Source organism: Aythya marila, assembly GCF_965140915.1.
Source record: "Aythya marila genome assembly, chromosome: 4".
Classification (NCBI taxonomy): domain Eukaryota; kingdom Metazoa; phylum Chordata; class Aves; order Anseriformes; family Anatidae; genus Aythya; species Aythya marila.
The window spans coordinates 31981750-32006282 of record NC_139045.1 but is presented as its reverse complement, the minus strand read 5'-3'; the positions used below and the strand labels follow the sequence as shown (position 1 = coordinate 32006282).

Here is a 24533-nt window from a genome sequence, read left to right as displayed (position 1 = left end):
AAACAGAATAAGGTGGTAAAGGCAGAGGAGGATGGGCGCTGTGGGGGCTGTGAAGGTCTCAGCAGCCCAGTGTTAGATCCCAGGCAAACCTTTCAAGTTCTTTGCCTCCCCCGGCTGTGACAAGCCATGTGTAGGGTCACAAGCTTAGGGGAAGAGCATCTGCCCCACTGGATCACAAGATGGGCGAGTGATCATGGCTCTAGGCTGTGGCACGGGGAGAGGAGCCAGCACCTGACAGAGCTCCTTTCAGGGCAGAGGCGTTGTGGCTGCGAGCCTGGCTGCAGTGCAAGCAGCCCTGGCTTTTCCCTGCCCGTCTGAGCTACTGCCTGGGCTGCTGGAGCACGCCGGGTCAGGCTGCAGGTTGCACTTGTTAATGGTGGGGAAAGGTAAAGGAGCCTCCACCAGCACCGTCCCATCCAGATGACTAAGGGCCCGTGATCCTGGTGTGGGCACGGTCCCACAATGACAGAGCCTGCTTGTTTCACCCCACCTGATTTCCTGGTGCCAGCATCAAATTAACAGTGTGGAGCCAGGGGGTGGCTGAACAGCCCATCCTGGCCTGTGTTTGTGTTCCCTCATTCCCAGCATCATGGCTTCAGGGAACTGATTTCTGGTCGCTCCCACCTCTTATTTTCCAGACAGCCTTATTTCCTGCAACTGTATTATTTAGCCATTTAGTTAGGACTAACCCAATATTTTTTTTTTTCTGCTGACCTTAAAATCTTCTGTAGAGCAGGCTGAGTTAGATTACTCTCCCTTCAGTCAATTTATGGCAGAGACTTCAGTGCAGGCCATTAATCTTAACCTGGAGTGTTTGAATGACTCATTTAATATTAGGGGAAGGATGTAGCAATATCCAGCTATGGTCTGTAAATTAGCTACAGGTTTGGGGTTGGTTTTGATTTTTGTTGTTGTAACTTACCATTTATGGACTCCCTCAGAATGCTAATTCAGGCTGTGTTAGAAAAAGGAGAAGAAATTATTTGAAAATTGTAACAATTACAGGGGATGATAGCAGGGGCTAGACCACTCCTTTCTGTGGTGCTATGAAGATGGCATGAGCTATATATTTTCCACAGAACTTACTTCCAATGGGCGCAGCAAACTTCTGTGGGAGATTAGTGGTTTTTTTTCTTTTTTTTTTTTTTTTTTTTTTTAAAAAGAAAAATAAACAACAACAAACCCCATGCCCTTCCCCCAGCTCAGAACAGACATACAATAAACCTGGTTGAAATGGGCTGGCAATAACTGGTATGGGGTAAAGTGCAAGATTGCTCACTGAGCTACAAATCCATTTCCTCTTCACAAGGGAGAAGGAGCCCATGTGTCAACATTAAACATGCAAGAACCAAAATCTCAAGGGAAATGAGATTTTCTGTTGTCTCATTTTTCGGTTGTCTCCTCTTCCTTGCCACAGTACCACGGCTTTGTTTTGTTTAAGAAGCAGAATCATTTCCAGAACATAAGAGCATTGTCAGAAGGCAGCTTCTTGGAGTTAATTGCATGAGAACGGCATTTTGAAGCAATCTCTCATTTGGAGTTGTAGTTCCCGGTGAGAGAGTGGCTGTAGCTGTGACTCCTGCGGTCTCCTTTGGCCATGAGGTATGTTACGGGAGCGGTTCTGAATCAAGGGGTTTGTAGTCCGTGCTACTGACTGTGAGTGGAAATAGCAATTTGAGAGATCCTTGTTGTTCTGTTTTAGTGTGTGTAAACTTGATGCTGGAAATGAGCAAGGAAAAGCAAGCAGCTAAGTGATGCCTGTGTGCTTCTGTCTGAGCCCTCCGCCTCAGGTCTGGGGGTGCACTCCAGAGTTTTCAGTCCTGATTTTTGTTTTAAATGTGCCTTTGTTCAAGTGGCAAAAACAAAAGACTTTGGATCTCCTAGCTGTGGGAGTTAAAAATTTTTGCTTGTTCTTTGTAATGGAGTTCTCTGTACAGTTGAAAAAGAAAAGCAAGAACCCAAAGAAAGAATAGCAATACCCCACCCCCATCCCTCCAAAAATATGCCTGAAACTCTGGCCTTTTTTTAAGCTGTGAATTGTGCCGTGCAGATCCCTGCTTTTTCTGACCTGCTGAGTGTGGAGCTAAAATGAAACAGACTTTGTTCTCTTTGACAGAGTTGGGCACATGTCGAGGGAATCAGAGGAGCAGCGTTTTGGCATGGGCACCCAGACTCCTAACACATGCACGCATGCTGCCTGATGTTTCATTTCAGGTTATAAACTGGATTACAACATGCTTTTGCCCACTGGGCATTACCCAGGGAAACCAGGCTGGATCTGCACGATGTATAAAACCAATCTGGCTTAGTGATTGCCAAGCGGGAGATATATGATGGGTAGAGATTCTATGTTTTTAACAGGAATTTAGATTAAATGTCAGTCATGATAATGATTATTAATCCTATTTACCTGGTCAGTCCAAGAATAGAATAAGTATATTCTGGAAACTGTTTAAAGAGTGTAGGGCAACTTTTTAAGCTGTGAGGTCTAAACTAACCCTACCTCTTCTAATTAAGTCCAAGTAGCACAGACAGTATTTAAAGCCAACAGTTTTTATTCCTGATGCAAATGGCCTTTTTTGTCCTTTTATTTGTGGGAAGCTTTGTTAGCCTCAGTGAGCTGTAATACTTGCATATGATTGGAGTTTTTTTGTTGTCGTTTTGTTTTTTTTTGTTTTTTTTTTTTTTTTTTCAAAAGAAAAGATTCACTGTATTTAGGGATGCAAATACTACCTTGTCTGCAAAGCCCACCAGCTGTTGTACTGGAGGACAAAGCTAATTCTATGTTGCTTAGCTTCAGTAGTGTCTGTGTATTCACAAGCATATTTTGAGCAACTTTCTCTGTATAACTGAGAAATTCCACTGACACCAACTTTATTTCCTTTGGTAACAGCCTGGTAAAATCTGGACTGATCTGTGAGTTAGTTAGTTAGTTTAAATAAGTTATTAGATTCACTAAGGGAATGCAACTTCGCATTAATGCTTGTGCAGAAGTTCAGCAGACTGCTGGCTCTGAGTCTCTTGGTCCTTGAATGTGAGGTTACGAATCACAGCTGTGAGTGTTTGAGCTGACTCGAGTCAGGTTAAACTCGTGGCTTTGCAGTGCAAGAAGCTGCTGCTGGTTTGTGTGTCAGTGGCACAGCTCTCGGAAGAGGTTCCTTGGTGCTGCTTTAAACATCTGGAGGGACAAAGGGCGTTTGTGGGGTCTTTTGTTGGTGCTGGAAGCTGGAGCAGGGGAGAACCAAGTCAAGAAATACTCTGAATCCTGGACAAATCTGAATGCAATCACTGAGCACTAAGCTTTATCTCCCTTTCTAAATGAAAGTGCTTTCGTTTCATCTGCGGCGACCGCCCTGATAACCAACGTTGCGTAATAGCGGCTCTCCCCCGGGGACTCAAATCCCTTTTCCGATTTGCGAGTAATATTTGCATATGTGTTTCGGGGCTGCATTGACATGCCAGCTGCACACTGGTGGCTGTCTCCGCCTGCTAATCCTGTAATAACATTCTGGTGCCCAAATTCAATGGCCCTGCGCGGAGCCTCCGAACAGCTGATTGCTGAGTAGGGAGGGAAAAAAAAATAACCCAGCGAATCTCCTTGCAGCTCTCTGCTGCATCCCTATCCCACAATGCCCCGCACGCTTTGCTGCAGTCTTTCTACACGGGCTGAGTGAGAAAAAGATGTGCTAAATAAAGATTGATTGGTTTGCATCCTGAAGGGGTCTCCCACTTGTAAATGACCCGGGGGGGGGGGAAAAAAAAATTCATGACGACTTCACTTGGCCTCCTCCCGTTCTTCCATTTTTCTTTCCACCTGTCCTCTTCGTGGAATGGAGCATCACTCCTTAGAGCACAAAATGCGCTGTGCCTCTAAGGGTGACCGTGCTCCGATAGGGATCCTTAACCGGTTTTACGCGTGAGGCTTGAAATATTGACAGATGATGTTTTGTTCGTTTGGATTACTGCGGAACTGCAGCTCCGACCCTGCAAGGATTTGGTCCTCAGCACTGCACTGATTAAGCTATTTTTCTACAAAGATGGGTAGGTCAAAAATGCTCGAGTTTTGCTCAGTGTTGTTCCCGGTGGCTGCTGTTTCAGCCCCGATTGTTCATTATGCTTCTGCATGCTGTAAGAATGAAGAGGGTTGCTGTGTTTTAAACAACAAGGCACCAAACTGATTGCAAGAGTGGGAGAGAAAGGAATGCAAATGTAGCTTGTCGAGCCTTCTACCCAAGCGGGCTGTGTGGCGGTGATGATTATTGATGTACTTGCTGTGTCCTGTATTGGCTCATTTCGGGGCTGCTGCTGTAAATGTCTCGAATCTGTCCTTTATTCCCAAAAAGCATGGACAGATGGCATGTCTGTTTTAAGGAGTTTTAAAGCCCAGCTCCCCCAGTCTTTGGAGCAACATTGTTGAGGTTCCCCACCCTTTCTTACCGCTCTCAAGGCCTGGCTGTTCCTTTGCAAACGTTGCCATTGGAAACCTAGTCATTCATCAGACATGAATAGACCCTCGGGTTGTGAATGCCATTGATAAGAAGAGGATGAACAAGCTGCATGCAATTTGTTCTCCCCAGGCTGTACTTTCAGGCTAGTTGCATTTCTGGCTGGGTGGAGTTCGGTGATAGCAGCATCTCAGCGAGAGGGAGTTCTGAGCTTTTAGGGATAAACCCTGGGAAACGGACAGTTGCAAGTTTTCCCCCTGTCTCTTTCTCAGCTGGGCCATGGAAACTAACAGAGAATTCGGTAACGGTTGAAGAGCTGAGTTAAACAGGCTTGCAGAAAGGGTGCACTTCGCTATTGCGTGACTATTTGTCGGAAACAGCTCTTCTGGAACTGTTATTTGCTGTACCCTAACATTTTCTCCCCTTTTTTAATAGTAAGGGAAGTTCTTTTTCATATGGGTGAGGCCACACCCTGACTTTGGTTCCTGGAGGCATGCATGTGTAGCAGGGCAAGGCTTTACACCAGCTTAGAGAGCCATTGTTTCCTCCTTTCTTTGCTCTATAGTGCATCTTGAATTCAAATCAATAGTCCTATCTCCAAGTAGGAGGAAAAATAATTAATGTAATTTTGGGGATGGCTGAAAACAATCATCCTTAAGCCTCAAATGGGTGACAAAGGGTGTACATTTTCCAACCATTTTTTGCACTTAATTTGGCAAACCTGACCCAGGCTTCCACTCTGTGTGTGCCTCTTAGAGATAAATGGGTGGGGTTTTAGGTCTTGTTTGGTGCAGTGTTTCAAAAACCTTTAGCTTTGCCTGTTTAAATTATAAAGTGTAAATATATGGAGAAGTGATTCAGTGATTCTCAGACTTATTTTCAAATGTCGTACTTCAGCTGCTCTTTGTCTCTGTCTTCTGAGACAAAAATGAACCTCTGAAAAGAACCCTAGCAGTTCCCAGAAGATGCTACTATTAAAATGATGGGTTTTCTGTTTAAAAAAAAAACTCTTACTTTGCACAATCTCCCGCTGCCAATACATCTGAAACTTATGTTGCTGTTTTTGAGGAATTGCTGATAGTGCTGCAGAAAATTAGAATAAATGCTGTCTTTGGCCATATTTAAAGGGATCATCTAAAATTTGCAACTTTTCCTCAGATAGTCTTTGGTTACACAGTTGCTTTCATTGAGACAAAATAGTCATTTCCATAGCCATACCACATTTAGCAAAATTACATCAAAGGTGAAGTTGGCTGAGGGAGGCTGTGGAATCAGATGCTTAGTCCTGGAAATAACATACTTGACAAACTTTTAACATGAATAATTTGTGTAAGAATTTAATGTACCATGTAGTGGCCACAGCTTGAACTGTGCTGATGAAATTCTGTTTTCAGGTGCATGTTTTAAGCCTGATTTATGTGAGCACAGGAAATAAATGATAATCATGGCCTGCTGTGCTCCAGACAAAACAACAAATATTAAAGGCACTTATTTCTGATCTCTCATTAATCCTTCCTTTGACTGACAAAACTGAAAGTGTGAATATTTGAAAGTTAAAGCAGCTGGCATGAGACCTATGTATGAAATGCTAGGAATCAACTGTTTTTGCAATGAGATGGGGAGTTCAGAAAATGAGGATGAGGATCAGATGAAATGCACATGAAATTTTTCAGGCTATGTGAGTTGTCCATGTATAAACAGCATTTGCTGGTGTACTTGATGGCTGAAAAAGAAATTGCAGTAAATCATGTTTGGTTGCTAGAGAGCTTTCTTCTATTAAATGGCAGGCAGCATTATTAGAGACCTACTCTTTTGTATCTTAAGTACATTTTTTAATAAAAATAGTCTATGCTTAGTCTATAACAAAAAAAAAAAAAAAGTTGCACTGTTCATAATGCATTGGTGTCCAGTTTGGAAACTGTGCTTTTGATAAGACATCCTCCTACTTCTGATTATCTTCCTTGTTTTGTTTGGGTTTCCACCCCCCTAATTTTCGGGTTGGGAGAGTGGGAGGCAAATGCAGCTGCATCGATGGTGAAATGATTGTCTTTTGAAGCACACAGCTGAAGAGCAGCATGTTATACAGCCGAATGCACCAATGTGTTAATGCATGTTTGATAGCCTGCTCCTTCTACTCCCATGTGTGAAAGCTGAATGTTTTTGTTCCACTTCTTGTGAAGCCATTTTTTAACTCTAGCTTTTAAAAAGAGACGTGGGTTCATAACTGATCCCTCAACATTTACTGTGTGTGATCTATGGCGCTTAAATAGACGCAGTTTGTGTTTTTCTAATATTGACATTGTATTTTAAGGTAGGGAAAGAAATGGAAAAAAGTGAAACAAATGATCAATTCTGAAATCACACATTTTTGGATCATGAGCAAACATTGAGTTGCATGAATATTATAACAATTTTTAACCTTACAGATTCCCCTTTTTAGGGGGGTAAAAGGAAACCAAAGGGCACACCATAAATGTTGTACCTCAAGTTGCAGGTCAGTTACCGCTGTTGGGGATTTTAACTGGGAATTACTTTCTGCTGCTGTACTTGTTAGCAGAGGAGGCAAATCCCCAGGGACCTGTTACAGGGGAGGTCAGTGCACCCTGTTCCATAGGCACCATCATTATCCTAGAGGTAGCCACTTGTCCACCGTAGTAAGCCAGCCATACCTGCACAGCTTAATACACAGCTCAGGAAGATCAGGATGTGTTGCTGCTGGTAAAATGCCATGGGCCACAGCATTCATTATGGAAGTGAGTGACCTTGAAGGGAGCGTGATCAGCACCTGTGGCAGGGGGTCTTGGAAAGCCTCATCTGCCTGTAAGCCAAATATCGAGCTGTCTGGATGACTACAAGCTGGGGTAGAAAGTGCTTAGGGAAGAAGGAACCACCTCAGGAGTGTGCCTGTGGTGGAAGCACCCAGCTGGGCTGGCTGCTCACACAGAAAAGGAGCCCCTGCTCCTCCGTGGAGGCAGGAGGACTGGCAGGCCTCAGGGCTAGGACAGCGGCTGCGGTCGGCTCCTCGGGGAGGGAGCCTGCACCTCTCAGTGCTGGGGGAGAGGAGCTGTGCTGGCCACCCTGCCAGGAGCTCTGCTTGTCAGGTTTTTCTAACCTATTTTAACCAGCAGTTAACTTTTTCCTGAGGTTGGTCCCTTCCCTTTCCTCCTGTTTTCTCTTTCTTCTCATTAATTCTGTTGCTGTAATCTGTGCCTCCAGTTGAAAAATTTTTCTCTTCCAGCACCTTGCTTGCAGGACAGGAGGAGTTCCAAATCTGCTGGGGGTCCTTTAACCTGTGATTTTAATTCTGCCAGTCAATAGCTCTGCTTCTTTCCATTTTATTTCATGCTTTTTATGCCAGTGTTATGGAGACATTTCAGTGACTACTCTTCCTGCCTGGAATGCCATTTTCCTTGCATTCATTATCCGGATTTGCTTCCTGTATCCCTCAGCCCTACCTTTGCCGACTCTCAGCAGCTATCAGCTGGCTCTTCTTTGCTTAGGCTCTGTTACTGTGAGGATTTCCTCCTCACCTACCCCACCTCTGCTGCTGATACAGAATTTGAGCACTGTCTTCCCAGGGACTGGCTGGCTCTGGAGGTTCCTTCACAGGAGTTCCTGAAATCCAAGCCTACCATATCTTTGGCACCATCAGCACCGATAAGGGGAAGAAATGTTAAGTTGAACCATTCTTAAACTCTGTGACACAGTCATTTGGTTGGTGCAGTTCCAGTTTAAGCATTTTGCCAGTGGTGCTCTAGATGTAAGAAATCCAATGTTTATTAGAAGTGGCTTAGCCTACTGGCACAAGAACACTTTTATCGTGGATGTCTTCAGAACCAAACAGCCCTGTAACTCATATTTCAGAGGCAACATGCCTTTCTGAAATGCGTGCTCACACAGAGGTGTTATGTATGTTGGGGTAGACTGTTTCCCAATCTCTCATCACCAACACGACGTTTTAGAAGTTTAATTCTCCGTTGGTTTTGCTTTATATGGAAATATGAATTCCCGTATCAGGATGAAATATGGGTGAATTGGTTGTTGATTTTGTAATTTCATGGAGTTTATAAGCCTTTTTTCTTTTTTTCTTTTTTTCTTTTTTTTCCCTCTCAACCAACTCCAGCAGTGTGCAGGGTAGAAGGGAACAGGATCCATATGTCAGTGGTCTAGGATGGCCAGTGAAGGCTCTAACATCCCAAGTCCTGTGGTCCGTCAGATTGACAAGCAGTTTCTGATTTGCAGCATATGCCTGGACCGTTACAAGAACCCCAAAGTACTTCCCTGTCTGCACACTTTTTGTGAAAGGTAAGTCCTTTCTTTCTTTGTGCTTGTAACTTGACATTTGTCTTGGAATGAGCACAGAAGCCTGTGTCCTTTATGGGACGCTGACTTTTCTCTTTACTTGTAAAGGTCATGTTAAGGGACAATAAATTGTGGGAAAGCTGGAGAAGTAGGGAGGTAAAAACTGTTATATGTGTTGGGCAGGCAGAAGAGGCAGCTACAGAATATTTCAAATGCTTTCCCTTTATGCAAAAGTAAGTAAATATATTTCATGGAAGTAATGAATAGAGTTACACCAATGAATAAGGTCACAGTCAGAATTTGGTCTTCAAATTAATAGCCTCAAATTTATACTGATTATCCTTTAATTAGAAACAATAAAAACCTTTCTTTGTTGGTTTACTAAGTAGCAAAATAATTATCCCATCCTTTAATGTCCAAGGTTTAGACACAATATATACATTATTAATAACCGGTGATTAAGTGTCCTCGTTATTCTGCAGCTTGGTTGACTGAAGTAGAAAAACTCTCTGAAAAGAGATGGAGAAAACCCAGCAATTTGCCTTCTACTGTATTCATCTGAATTAAATATACATACCTAGGGATACTTTAATGTTGTATTATCCATTCAAACGGTGGCAGGAATACAGCATCTGCAAAAAAGTTAACTGAAGAATTACTGATTAGAAGTCTTGATCTGATGACGGGATGCACCTCTTTGGGTTATATATTGAATGGCAGGAGAATAATAATAAATGACGCTTCATGTGAACACAGTTAAGGAGATTTCCACCTCTTAGAACTGTGATGCGCGTATTTAATTTTACGGGGTCCAAGAAAAAATGTGGATCTCTGAGTGTGCCAGATTAAATAGTTTTTCCTAAAGGAGTAGGAAACTCTGTCTTTACCAAATTCAGCAGTGAAACTCTCACTGAAGTTAGTGAAGTCAAGATTTTCACCATTGTGTCTTAAGTTTCTTGACTTCAGTTCATGTGTAAATCCTAAAGTCAGCTTCTGGTTTTCACTGTAATCCTCTTATGCTGATCTGGTTATGGAGAGAGGTTGGAAGAACTCCTCCAGTGTACAGCTGATGAACAAAACCTAAGCTCTCCTTTCACAGAGCCCTTACTGGGGGGTCAGGAGGAGGGCTGCCAAGGGAGGATGAAGAGTGGTGCAAGCAAAGTGCTTGGAAGTGGATGAGAGACACATAGCTGTGCAAGGTCACCCTCCTTGATTGGCATCACATGAACAACTCGGTGTAGCACTGCTCGCCTTTCAGACTCCTGAAGAACTGCATTCTGCAGAGCTTCCCGTCTTTACAGGGCTATATTGAATTGCAGTCAAATGTTGTATGCTCAGCAGTTGTTAACTTGGATTTCAAGGCCAGAAGAAGCACTAACTACTGCATATTCTTGATAACAGAAGCTTTGTGTTGGATTTGTATTCTATGAAATTTAGTATCTCTAAAACAAGCGAACTAATCAAAATGAAAAATAAAACACAAAAATCCCCCCAAAACTTGTCTTAACATAAACTATGATAACTTAGGATATGCTTCTCTATGTAGTAAGAACAAAGCAGAGTGAGCTGCGTTGATTTTGGCCAACTGCCAAATAACTTTCCTAATTGAAATAAATGGAAAATTTTCCATTGGTTTCATTGGGACCAGGTTTTAGGTCTGAAACACTAAACCCAGAGATACAAGTTAATAAAGGAGATTCATTTGGAAAGACAAAGGTCAACCATCGGTTACTCGGTTAAAGACGTACGCTTAATGCAATAACTTGATGTCTGTCAAACTTTATCGGATAGTTTATCATTTTTACTATCCTAAGAGCAGGATGCAGTAGATGTCTCAAAGAATAGATCAACTCAGCATGAATGGCACAAAGAGGGGCCCATAACTCTCACAGTGATGTCAGCTTATTGAACATTTTTTGATGTGGCAGGGGAAAAAAAAGTCCCCATAATACTTCACTTCTGAAGCCTGGAATATGATTTACCTTTTCTCCCGTAAGTAGGGGTAGTGCTATTTCAAGCCAGTTCTTAAATGAAGGGAGTTTTTTTTCCTCTTTGATGATACTTTCCCTCTCTTTCTCCCCCTCCACCTCCCTTCCCCACAGGTGCTTACAGAATTACATTCCAGCCCATAGCTTAACCCTTTCTTGCCCCGTGTGCCGCCAGACCTCCATTCTGCCAGAGAAAGGGGTTTCTGCACTCCAGAACAACTTCTTTATTACCAACCTGATGGATGTCCTGCAACGAACGCCAGACAACAGCATTGAAGAGTCCTCCATCTTGGAGACTGTCACCGCTGTTGCTGCGGGCAAACCGCTCTCCTGCCCCAATCATGACGGAAATGTAAGTGAGATGAGCTCCCATGATATGCACAGGTACTGATGTGTGCTGACTGGTCTGGTTATTTAACATGGACAGGTCATTTTAAATAGGTAGTGGGGGAATTGGAATGACACAATTGCTTTGATTTTTATTTTAGCTCAGCAAAGACAAGTGACTTCTTAAAACCAGCAGTACTCAAACACATTCAGAGGAGCATCTTAAAGTAGTGTTATTTCATCTTAACAACTGCTTTTGGTGATACCTCCTCTTAGTACATTTGGTCACAATTGCTCCCCTGCAAGCCCTGGACCTTGTGCCTTTGGCTCTTTGGGATGGCTTTCCACAACTGCCTTACTCATAGGCTCAAATATTGTGGTGAGAACCTGTGGGCTTGTTTAGGCAGTATGAGGCAGGTACCTTATGAGCATAACCTACCCGCATACTGACCCTGAGAGATTGGAGGCAGTCCCAGAAGCTATGTGAGCATGTTAACATAGTGCCAAGTAAAAGGCCATCCTAACTCAGGATGCGCTGGGTCAGCACAGGCTTAAAACAGAGAGCTACTGTTTATCTGCAGTGCTTTGTGCCTCCTGTGTTATCAGTCCTCGGAGGCTGCTTTTTTTTTTTTTTTTTTTTTTTTTTCCCCACCTACTCTTTTTGTCCAGCATCCTCTCCCATACGCCCTCAAATGGTATCACTGTATTCATTGGCAAGTACCCCCAAAGTGAGTAAGTATTCCAATATTATTACAAGAACAACTCCAACTCTGCAGCTTTCAGCATTTTCAACAGTAACCTGTGTGGTTTCATGGTAGGCAGATCAGCTTCTGTCTCAAAGCTAGGCTTTGCAAGAGTGTACGTAGACCATATTGAAAAACTGAGCCATGTAGTGTTGTAAACTTCTGTGCAAACCAAGAAATGTATGCCAGGATTTTAAGACAACTTTCTGTGAACTGTTTTATTCAATGCTCAGTTTAGGTGTATGGGTTGTATAAAAGTAATTCAGTTGATAGGTGTTCATTGCTCTTACAGAAAAACAGCTCAGTTCCCTCTCCTTTACTAACCTGCTGCAATTAGATTGGCTTGTAGAACTGATTTGCTTCACAATCTGATTAATGAGTAACTTGCGTAACTTTTTTTAGTGTGTGCTATACCTGTATGTGTGTAGTGGTTACTCATTAATGTATTCCTATTTTTTTTTATTTACATTTTGTTGGATCTCCTTAACATGAATCACAGTTCTTTTCTGATAGAGGAATTGTGATGGGAGCCATTTCATATTTCTTTGTGAAATGCAGAAAAAAAAAACAACAAAAAAAACAACAACCAAAAAAAAAAAAACAAAAAAAACAAGAAACAGACGTCAAAATGAAGATGTTACTTGTTTTGCAGTTTACATTATCAACTGATGAGTCTTTGGGTATATGTAGAAAAAAATGTCTACATTAAAGTTGGGCCACCTTATAGTTCTCTGAAAATTCCTTTCTATGGAAAGATGTGTTTGTAAGTCCTCTAAAATAAACTTAGTTGGCTTGCCTTGAAGCATAGCTTGCCTTTTAAGATGCAGAGTAGGGTGTGATGGGAATATCTTCTTGTTCCAGTAGGAACTGGGAGGGTGGGGTGGTGGTGGGGTGGGGGAGAGGCTGAAAATAGCACCAGTTTAAAGCTTTGTGAACTAGGAAATTAAAAGGTAAAGTGCACATTAATCACCATAAAGGGGGGAACTGAGGTAAGTTTGGGGGAGAACTGACCAAGGCTGGCTGGGCAGGCCTGGCCAAAGGGCAAGGTGTGCAGGGCAGGGTGCCGGGCACCCTGGGCATGACTGAGGAAATGGACTGTTGCTGGCTTCATGGGTATACAGCATGACAGGGTGCTGCATGGCAAGGAGCAATATCGGAGTGAGCGAGGGGGGACTGAGGTGGTGGCTGGAGGAGGCCTGCAAAGAACGGGCAGTCATTCTGCACTGAATCCTCTCCTCATTCACTTGTGTATATGGGCTTGGGTATAATCATATGTATTGTCAGATCCATTGTATTTTTGCTCTTGAGGGAAAATTTTGCATCAAGTTGGTTTGATTTAAATATTTCCAGATTTTCTTTGTATTAGCTTGGAAACAAGTTTCTGTTTAAACAAGCTTTTTCAGCCTCTCCAGTGATGCTGGCTTTAAACCTCCGTGATTAAAATCAGATAGAAACTGCTGTTTTTTTCTTACTGAGTTTCCTGTCTGCTTCTATCTTAGCTTTCCTCAGGCCCTGTAGGTTAAGTGCTTTCCTTTCCAGTTGGTCTCATTGCCACCACTCATACTTTCCATACGTTTGTGTATATCCTAGTTCTTCTGCACACATCCTCTCATCCTCTGTTGTGGCATCTTTGTTGTGTGCGTGCTTATGAAAAATGAAACTCAGCTTGTAGTATCTTAACGTAAGAGATTTCCTGTGCTGGAACTATAAACTAATGCTTCCTTATTCACCAAGCACAGAGCACAACAATGTCCTTGTGAAACTGGGATAGTAGGGCCCATATGCTATGGAACTTCTGAACCTGAGAGAAGGTTCTAATCTTGTATCTGCACATGCAAATAAGATTGGCTTTATTCTCAGCTGCTAAACTCCTGTAACTCCTGCTGGGCATAAGCATGCTAGTTTGGAAATGTTGGTTTACAATCATTTAGGTATAGCCTGGACAGGGAATAATGTGTAACTCTAGGTCCATTACTATATAATATGGATTTTTTTCTTTTCTGAGTTTGAAGTGAAAGCCAGCTTAGAGCCTAGGATCCTCAATTTTACAAGTGCAGTTTATTTTCTGCCTGTAGAGTGCAACAAGAGAACACACCAAATACTAGATTAAACACTTGAAACAAGAGAGCATGTCTCATCTCTGGCTAGGTTTTTCTTGAAAGTTGGTAGAATAGCTTGGGAACTTGACAGGTAAAAGATTGTGTTTAGAAAAACATTTCCTGAACGTGTGCAACTTTTGCTTACAGCCTATGTGCTTCTCATAGAAAAATAAGAAAGCCTCTATCCTTGATGTTCTGATGAAATGGCTTCATAAAATACCTTTTAAACCCTTTTTTCTCCTCACTTCTATACTTCCCACTGTGTCACTTGTGTATCCCATTAAACTGTAATCTATTTTTTCTGTACTCTGCAATATTCAGTGTGTCACTGAGGCTAAATGAAAAATTCAGAATGTCAGAACTTACCTTTAATGAGCATTAGCACTAATGAACTGAGATCACTGCTAGCAAAATATCGTCCTCCCTCACCAGAAACACTTAATACAGTTAGGGAGCAGTAGTCTGACTCTGATATAATCATATTTGAATAAATACAAGGGATTTAAGTGGTTTACTTGTATGTAAGTATGTTGTTTAAGTCATAACAGTTTTGTAAACTTTTATTTTAAATTTGATTAAAGCTTTCAGGTTTACTGCATCAGTAGGCAAAAGCTAAGACTTGGGAGAACAGGAGTTTGTTTCTAAGTTTTGCCACATAGTCTGGGAGGGCTGCTCAGGTAATCCAAACTTGTATTCTTCTAAAAGCCCAAACATACAAATCTCAGGTACACACTAGCTCTGGGACAGAGGAACTGAACATGGGTGAGAGATGGGGAAGAGGGCTGGCAAAGAGCAAACACTTCCTTTTCTCTGGACTGGTGTTTTAATTCAAACAAATAGAAAGCAGAGGATGAACAATATGATTATTTGGATGTAGTTTTGGATAAATGAGGCTTGTCATTGCTGAGAGCTTTTTTCTTGAGACCTGAACTTTGAAGGGCTGGAATCCACGTGTTTCGGCTTTGTGAAATCTATTTCAGAAGTACATGTAGACCTGATTATGCAAATGGAAAAAAAATCTGTAACTCAGTTAAATTACAGTGGTGAAGACGTGTGGATCTCTAGTTAGATCACTGTGCTGAAATATCCTGGTCTGGTTTAAGGCAGAGTCAGTGGGGAGGATTTCAGAACCAGTGAGTATTAACTCACATTTCATTACAGCTGATAGGGCTGTTTTCATTGCCTGATTTTGTGACTTCAGTGGAAACATAGCAGAAGGCAATGCTGGATGCCACAGTCTATCCTGCACAAGAGGACATTTGGAAAAAAGGGTTTCAGGCAATTTTTTAAATTTTTTTTCTTCTGAAATATTCTGTGAAACAAACCTGAATCATGAAAAGTTTTCTGGGAATGTTACATAATGTGATGCTCATGTTGGGAATGGAGAGGGGAGAGGAAAAGCCAGTAGTACGTGTCTGCCTCTACTTAGAAATTAAGAAAAAAATAAATATATGGAATCTTAGATGATTAGGAAGTGCTAGATAAAATCTTAGGAAATCAGCTCATGGAAGCACTTGAGGCCTGAATTGTGTTAATATTAGCTTTTCTTTCTTCTTCAGCCATGGCACAATCCAAAGATTTTCATGGGAAATGAAAGATGTTTCACTCAACACATTTTGAATGTGACTGAGGCAAAGAAGACAATTTCTATGCAGACATATATTTTAGCTCTTTATGGTCTGCTTGCTATTACCATTTTGGCTTATATGTTTCTCTGGCACTTGAATAAAGAGGAAGAAAGTCAATTAGGCTAAAATTTAATTTGCCAATGAGATGTTTTCTCTCATGTATATTGTTGTAAATATGATGGTATTGTTATGAAGTATTCAATAGGAAACAGAAATATTACATTATTCTATCGTATCCAAAGATAAAAAATATAGAACAAGTAAAAAAGCTTGTTAAAATCTCTTGAACATGAGCATTAAATTATGAAGAGACAGAAAGATGAACTTTTGACACTGATTCAAAATAAGTGAACGTTTATGACCATATAAAAAGGCTTATAGTTTCCTAATAAAATGTTGTTCATTTTGGTTGGTTCTGGTTGCAAATTTTTGAAGCCTTTGTAAATAATTGAATCCTAAGTGCTATTTAACTGACTTCCTCTATGCTTGTGAGACTGCCCCACATGTTAGAGATCACGAAAATAACTGCCAGGCCTCAGAGGACCCACTACTGTCTAAGTTCAGGATTACTGGAGTGGTGTTAATGGGAGTTGCCATTATTTAGGTCTACGTGTGCTTTCCTTACCCTGTTAATTTGGGGGCAGCTTTTACTTTGTTTCTAAAGTGGCTTACACAAATGGCCAGCAAACAACTGAACCCTCACTACGTGTGAATCTCATGTCTTGTGAATTGAGATAAGAAGGAAAGGAGCTTATCACAGGAAAATCCCTATTAATGCTAATAGTACTTCTAATAATAATAATACTTCTCCCTCCTAATTCTCAAGACTTGGAACAGCCAGCTCCTTTGGAGCTGTTACAGGTCCCTCTGCTCAGGTACCTGAAAACAGCTGGTTCTACTCTACCCACACAACCACCTAATGTCAACCCACATCTCCAGCACACTCCTCTGTGTGAGGTCTGCGTGCCAAAAGCATCAACCGAGTTATTCAAGATTCTGATGCTATGTGCTGAACGCAAGAAAGCTGCCAATGGTTTGCTTTGAAGCATATGTACTGTGAGCTTTCTTACACACTCAGTAATAAGCCTAAAATTATTTGCGCTGAAAAACTTTCGAGCTGTAAAAGAATGTCTCATGCTGAATTTGCATGTATGTGTGCTATTTTGACTATTATATGATTTTGTACACAGCACTTTTCTTTACCATCATGAGTATATTCAGATTTGGGGGTATTTATTACACAATGAAGGTCTTATTTTTTAATCACCAGACAGCATTTGACTGGGTATTTAACAGGTTGAAACAATCTTCTGCTCTTTTAAGTGTAGATGAGCACTCTTATTATAGTCTCAGATATGGGGTTTTGATGGTTTTAAGGGATTAGCAGTGGGATATAGAGCTTTTGCCCTGCAGCACATTTGTTCATTGAGGGTGTTTTTCTGTAGCAAATAAACATGGCGTTTGGTGATCTCAGTTGAGTTTGTGTTGCACAAGTGGCCCTGCTAAGAAAAACAGCCTAAACTTACACTTTCTGTGGCAGCCCCTTAAGGGAGACAAAGGATTAAGTTAGTGAGGTGATCAGAATGCCCTGATTTTTTTTGTTTGTTTGTTTTGTTTTGTTTTGTTTTCATGGAGTAGTAGAGAAACACCAAAGTTTACTATTCCACAGTATAAAGATGGTATTAGGGCTAGCATTGGGGTCCATCGTTGAATTTTCCAGATTGCTGTTTTGATGATTCCTGATAGAATAAAATGCATTTGGTAGGAGATATGTAAGAATAACAGACAACTGTTAAGCAGTATATTGTTGGTGTCTTTGTTTCACGTTGAACTGCAATCTGCAAGCTTGGTTAATAGCATGAGTTTAAGGCACAGAAAGATGTGCTTAGAGCTGATGGTACTGCTGCTGTGTCTGAATCTAGAGCTGTGCACTTTTTCAGGTGATGGAATTTTACTGCCAGTCCTGCGAGACAGCCATGTGCCGGGAGTGTACAGAGGGAGAACATGCAGAACATCCCACAGTACCACTCAAGGATGTGGTGGAGCAACACAAGGCTTCCCTCCAAGTCCAGCTGGATGCTGTCAATAAACGGTACAGAGTCTCCATGGATTATTTTTCAGTTTTAGCACTGCCTTCCTGTGTTACCTTGGGTAATTGTTTTAATGTGCTTGTGCCATGGGCCTTTACCCATAAAATAGGGATTGCAAAGAGGACAGCATAAGGGAAAAAAAATCCAGTGAGTTTGATGTACTGAGGGATTAAAGAAAAGAGTAAAAGATACCTATTAGTCTTTTGCAAAACAGAAGCTGTTGGAAATACAAGTGTTCTCCAAAGAAGGAGCGTAAAATATTATGGAGAAAAGTACTAGCCAGCCATGAATTTAATAATAAATAAATAATACTGTATGCTTAGACTAGCACAAACTTTACTGTGGCAGAAAAGCTTAAGAAAACAAAACCAAAACCAAACTGGGGTAAATCTGGTTCCCTCTTCCCTAGTAGATACATCTGCATAAAGGACAGAGAATCCAACGCCTCCCTGTTGGAACTGCCTGAAGTGTAATGAATTTCCACAAGGGAAAGCCCTGGCTTAGCCTTGTTTTATCAGACCCAAACCATTATGTGGTTATAAAAAGAATGAACTTACTTCTGGGAAATGACCGAGTTTAAAGACAGCCTGGTGATGAGATTGTTTCATCAAAAAATGTCAGGGCAAGGGCCAATGTTTAATAACTTTTGAAACAGCAATCTTTGTAATTTAATCCCTCCCTCAGGCTTCCAGAGATCGACTCAGCACTTCATTTTATATCTGAAATCATACACCAGTTAACCAACCAAAAGGCTAGCATTGTAGATGACATTCATTCCACTTTTGATGAACTCCAGAAGACTTTAAATGTGCGAAAGAGTGTGCTGCTTATGGAACTGGAAGTGAATTATGGCCTTAAACACAAAGTAAGATGCATGTTTTGTTTCAATGAAAAGCTATTAATTTAACAGCCAGTTTTTATAAATGATGCAGGACGCCACTTTGACAAATTGTGTCTGAAATCCAGAGGACAACTTAGTCTTCCTGAAATCAAGTACTTCACAGCCTTGCTTGTGGCTGCACACACTCGAAAATGGAATCCAGATCCTGTATGGGTAGCTAGCCCCATGCATGTGGTGTGAGGAGATCTAAAACAGCAAGCACAATGAGCAGGTATCTGCTTAAAGCGCACGTGTTTCATGTACAGATGCCAATAAGGGAATACCAAACTAAAGTCTGAAATCCTTGGGCTGCAATTCCATGAATCCTCTCATGAAGATACAAGCCAAACAATTTCTCCCGAAGAACTGAGCAAGGCTTACCATTTGGCTTTAAAGCACTGTTTTCCTTTCAAATGCCTGGTAACATATTTCGTCCTAGAAGTCATAGGTTGAGGATTAATAGGTCTGAATTCAGATTCTCAATTCTGTTCATCTAAACATATCCAAGATGTCCCAAAACTGTATTTGCTTAGCAAGAAAATATACTCAGTTTGTGTATGAAGTTCACACAAGATGGAATATGATGTTAAATTATCTTACTGTTGTTTAAAGGGGCATGTTCAACTATTTCACAGAATCACAGAACTGTAGGTGTTGGAAGGGACCTCGAAAGATCATCGGGTCCAACCCCCCTGCCAAAGCAGGTTCCTCAGAGCAGGCTGCCCAGGTAGGCGTCCAGACAGGCCTTGAATATCTCCAGAGAAGGAGACTCCACAACCTCCCTAGGCAGCCTGTTCCGATGCTTTATGATTTAGAGAACCAAAGTTTATGAAGCTGCATATAAGCAATAAAAGAGGTATTTCCTGTTTGTATAGCAAGAGTGATTAGAAACAAATTTTGTTTTGGACTGAACAGTAGGCCTGCAAAATAATTCAAATCCAAATATTTCATCATTCTCACCTTGCAAAAAAAAAAAAAAAAAATTAAAAAAGGAAGAGCTATTCTTTACTAAAAGAAATTTAGCCAGTCAGTTTTGGTTGTCCAGTGGACTGAGAGGCCTCATGTAAAATGCTCTAAACACATCTGAAATGCTAGTTACGATAGGACTTAATATTTTCCATGTCTATAATGAAAGAAAGCTACATTGAGAGTATAACGGTTTTAAAATATAGCTGCAAATTGTCTTCCTCCACAGTCTGTGGTTTATCCTGAGTGTAGGGGTTTTTGTCATCCTGGGACTTTACTAGCTATGCTGTCTGTTTAACTGTTTATGGCCTGGAATAAAGGCATGGCAGATCAAAAATGCCTAGCACTGAATCCTGGGAGGTTTTTAGATGCCTCTCTAGGCATCTAAACAGATAACAGTTAACAGTTTTTTTCCCAGTGAGTGGAGAGAAAGAGATAGCTACATAAAAATCAGAAAAAAAATGCCCTTAGTATCATTACATAGTGTTTATCAGCATGGGAAGAGTATCTCATAGCAATAGACACAGAGTCTCTAAGTTTAATTTAAAATCAACTGAAGTGTTTCAAAAATACTAATTTTGCAGTGACAGTCAACAAATAACCTCTCTGATCCACTGTAATGCCTGTGCCCTAGTTCTTTTCTGTAGGAAAAACATACCACATGTGTGACTGAGTCCTTTGGTTTGGGGATTTTGTCAGTGGAGATTGTGCGGGATAACTGGAATGTTTGTGTTTTCCAGACTCCCATGAATTTCTCTGTTAGGTTTTTATAATTCAGGGATTTTTTTTCTAATTCATTACAAAACTGTTTTAAAAAAAAAAGTTAGCCTTGTTCCCAGCCCACACTTAACAATTTTGAGGTCAATACTGTTTTAAGGATTTTAGACTGAGGGCCAGAACTGAGCCTATAATAAAAGCTCCTTTTCAGTCTTAAATACAGAGTAGCTACTTGCTGCCCACTAAAATTTCAGGCTACTCAGCCCAACTCTTTCCAGTATCCCCGGTCCATCCTTTACGTTTTCCTCTCCTGACTGCTGAAACTGGGGAATCATCTTGCCCAACTTCTGCTGGGGAGACTTTTACTTTCTTCAGTTATTTAGGTCAAGAATTTTTCCTCAGGATGGATGACACTTTTCCTCAGGGTGCATGTAGATTCCTTCTTGTCCCTCTCCATAGAGGAAGGAGTAACACAAAGTTTCCTCTGGCCCTGAAGAAATCATTTTACGAAGTCCTTGCAGCCTTCCTTGTTCATGGGCCTGGTGATTCTTAAAATCTCTCTCTCTCTCTCTCTGTGCAGACAACTTGCTTCCCATTAACTATCTCATTAACTGTAACTGAGAATTAGATGGAAAGGTGCTTAAAATTCCACATTTTTAAATATTTAAAAATAAATAAATAAATAAAGGCAGGTAAAGGGAGTAATTCAAACTAGTGACAGTGGATCTTTGAAGCCCTGGAGACCCAAAACGGGGTACATTTTTTGTCTCAGTGTGGTATTCTGAGAACGTGCAGGGAATCAGTGCAGTACATTTTCTAAAAGAAAACTGTAAAATAAACTGTAAAGTAAAGCACGGTAAATTGTGTTTCTTCAAATGCCTTCAGGCAGAAAGCATGCAGCATCTTGCTAGCACAGATCTTGCAACGTGATGCTAATCTGGTGTTTGGCAATGCACACAGGTCCTCCAAACGCAGCTGGATACCTTACTGGAAGGACAAGAGAGCATTAAAAGCTGCAGCAACTTTACGGCCCAAGCCCTCAACCATGGCACTGAAACTGAAGTGCTGCTGGTGAAGAAGCAGATGAGCGACAAGCTGAACGAGCTGGCCGAGCGGGATTTCCCATTGCAGCCCCGTGAAAACGACCAGTTGGACTTCATAGTGGAAACGGAAGGCCTGAAGAAGTCCATTCACAATCTGGGTACCATTTTAACCACCAATGCTGTTGCCTCTGAAACAGTCGCCACAGGTGAGGGGTTGAGGCAGACCGTGATCGGACAGCCCATGTCTGTTACCATCACAACGAAGGACAAAGATGGGGAGCTCTGTAAATCTGGGAACGCTTACCTCACTGCTGAACTGAGCACGCCTGATGGGAGCGTAGCAGATGGGGAAATACTTGACAATAAAAACGGCACTTACGAATTTTTGTATACTGTTCAGAAAGAAGGGGACTTCACTTTGTCACTGAGACTTTATGATCAGCATATCAAGGGCAGCCCATTTAAACTTAAAGTGGTCAGGTCAGCAGATGTGTCACCTACCACTGAAGGGGTTAAGAGGCGTGTTAAATCTCCTGGCAGTGGTCACGTGAAACAGAAAGCTGTGAAAAGACCTGCGAGCATGTACAGCACTGGAAAAAGAAAAGAAAATCCCATTGAAGATGATTTGATCTTCAGAGTAGGTAGGTGACTTGTGCTGACTACTGACGTTATTAAAAATAGCTCGGTGAAACTGGATGAAAAGTGGCAATATAAAAAGATTAATGCTGCAGATTTAGATTAAATTACTTCTTTAAAAAGCTGCATGGCAAGAAGCAAAGTTGGAGGACTCCCTCTCTAAAATGATTATGTTAAAGGTTAATCTAATTAATTAACTAGGATCTATACATGCTAAAATTTGGGACAAATATAGTTATTTCTTGATGTCAGCATTGGACAAAATTAGGATTTCCCTTATTTGTGTTCTCTCTCCCCCCAGTCTAAATATGTTCGGTTCTTTATATAGTGTTTGGTTCTTTATATCTCTAAATTTGTGCATTTTTAATGCTCGGTAAACACAACATCTAGGTGTCATTGTGATTTTCTTTCAGCTCTTCTGATGCAATCTGTTTTAAAGCTAAAGCTAACAAAGTTAACTCCTAATAGGTGCAAGCCAGGATTTCAGCAGCGTGTTTACCAGGCTTGACCACTGGTTAGCAAGGTAGCTTTCCTTCTTGTAGTGGAGAATGGGTGGTGGTTAATCCTGCAGGGATTTTCAGTAGTTCTGCTGAAAACTTATCTGGATACCACTTGTCAGTCAGTTAGCCCTGTCTACCTGATTTCTCGTCTGTTAGTATTTCTTTAGGAATCTTTACTGTGACAGACAGTCTGTGCAATAACCTAAGTTTTGTATCAGAAAATGCATTCAGCATGCATGCTTTGCTTACTGACAGGACAGCACAGTGCAACCTTTGGATGGAGCAACTCAAAATGTCTGGCCTTTCCCAGATGGCCAGTGCATTTCCTTGTAAGATAAACAACCCCCTATATATAGCAACTCCAAGCATTTATACAGAGTCAATGGCATCCTGTTCTACTGTTAGTAAGGCTAAGTTTTATGGTGATTCAGACCTGGTCTGAAAGAAAGTGTCTCTCTGAACTCTTCTAGGAGTGCTTGTGATATGTTTTATGAAAAACAGAGAAGGGGCTCGATGGGCAGGTTCAGACTGAAAGGGTCTCCCTAGGTCTGTAGCAGACAGGAGCAGGACAGAAAAGCCTGCACAGACACAGCATGCCTGGGAATGGCAGGGGGCCATTGTGGCTGATCCTTCTCACAGTGCTGGCCCTTTTGGTCACATACATCAAGCGCTAATTTGTCTGTTTGTGGAAATTGCATGTCTAAATGGAGACAAGGTTGACCCAGACTTCAAAATTCCTCTTAGAGTCAAATAGAAAAACACACGTGTTTAATAGTAAATACTTAAGAAAAAATATCCTGAAATTATTTTGAAACTTTAATATTTTTGTTATAAACCTTTCGGTATGGACTAACAGGATTTCAGATTACAATTTTCACTTCTGTATCCCTTGTTTCTAGTGACCGATTTCTAACCTAACTACCAAACAGTAGTATGGCTGCAGTTTTTTTTTTCCTTTTGTCCAAATGGTTCTCTCCAATACACCATAATCTCTAAAACAATCTTGAATGTTGTTTGAAAAGTTCAGTGCCCTTTTTTGTTGTTGTGATGAAATAGATTACGTTCTTTATTTCAGAGTTTTTCCTCCTCCCTGTTTGCTGTCTTCCTTGCTCTGTGTCCCCTATCTCCCCCCAAAAAATAAAAAACAAAAACAAAAAAAAGGAAATGCATAGCTCTAGTTCTAGAGCTTTAGCTTGTTGAAACCCTTCATGAGTTTCCACATTTGGGATATAAGGATTGCTGTTTTATTAAAAAAACTGAACCGAGGGTAATGCTTCATCCCATTCCACGTTCCATTCTCAGCCACTCATTTGACAGACTGATCCTGCATAGGGATGTCCCTGTGGGGTTATGTATCATCTGAAAAGTCTCTTAAGTATTTGCAGCTGCAATGCTCTAGCTTTCTACACGCTTCCAACATATGTGTAATTAATAAACACAGGTAAAACTTCCGACGTTTTCACAGGGATAGCCTTCAGGGATTTAAGATTTTGTCCAGTTCCAGTTTCAACGCACTTGGAAAAGTTGAGTTTCGGTTCATTTGTTGATGAAGTCATGCAAAATAAAGTTTATTGCTGCTTTCCAACACAACTGTGTATTTTTATTTTGAGCTCTGATAGCCTGGCCAAATCTGGATTTTTGTTCTAAACTGGGCAAGATAAAGCCTGTAGTTGGGCTGCCAGAAGCTTGTACAGCTGTGTTGGAGAATCATACTGTAATATTCCTCTGGGCATCTGGATATATGGAGCATGCCCTTGTATCTATGCTGATATATGGACTTGTATGCACAAGTAAATCACTCAGCTCCTAGCAGGAGATAGTTCTTGTGTCGGTATTAAAAAATAATATTAATACAACATTAGTGCAGGTAAGTGCTTTCATTCATGGGGAATTGGGCATTGCATCCGTTGCCAATTCCGTCATATTCATGGCTTTTAAAAAGGCTTGTGGTTCTATCTAGACACTTTAGGGTCACGCTATTGACTGCATGTTCATACAGTTATATAATTCATTATTTAAAAGACCAGAGTATTTCTTGCTTCCTCTTCTTCTCTCTCAATAATTTATGACCTCAACATTTTTTTTTTATTATTTTTTTTTTTAAGCAGGCATGAGCTGTAAGAGTGTGTCCATGCAGTTCTCATGTTCTAAATGTTACAGCCTGCTAAA

The 24533-nt window shown here is 41.1% G+C and overlaps 1 protein-coding gene across 6 annotated transcripts in view; it reads left to right on the top strand.

The window, feature by feature from the left end:
- The window catches only part of TRIM2 (tripartite motif containing 2), a 71535-nt gene that overhangs the window by 22487 nt on the left and 24515 nt on the right, over positions 1-24533 (top strand). For 5 of the 6 annotated variants that reach the window (XM_082760234.1, XM_082760232.1, XM_082760233.1 and 2 more), the window contains 5 exons: positions 8569-8750; positions 10850-11087; positions 17473-17624; positions 18307-18487; positions 21146-21869. In XM_082760234.1, the coding sequence (XP_082616360.1) occupies positions 8617-8750; positions 10850-11087; positions 17473-17624; positions 18307-18487; positions 21146-21869 (1429 nt within the window). In that variant the 5' untranslated portion in view covers positions 8569-8616. Of the gene's footprint in view, positions 1-1417; positions 1603-8568; positions 8751-10849; positions 11088-17472; positions 17625-18306; positions 18488-21145; positions 21870-24533 lie in introns of all 6 variants that reach the window. The other variant, XM_082760231.1, reaches the window with a different exon arrangement.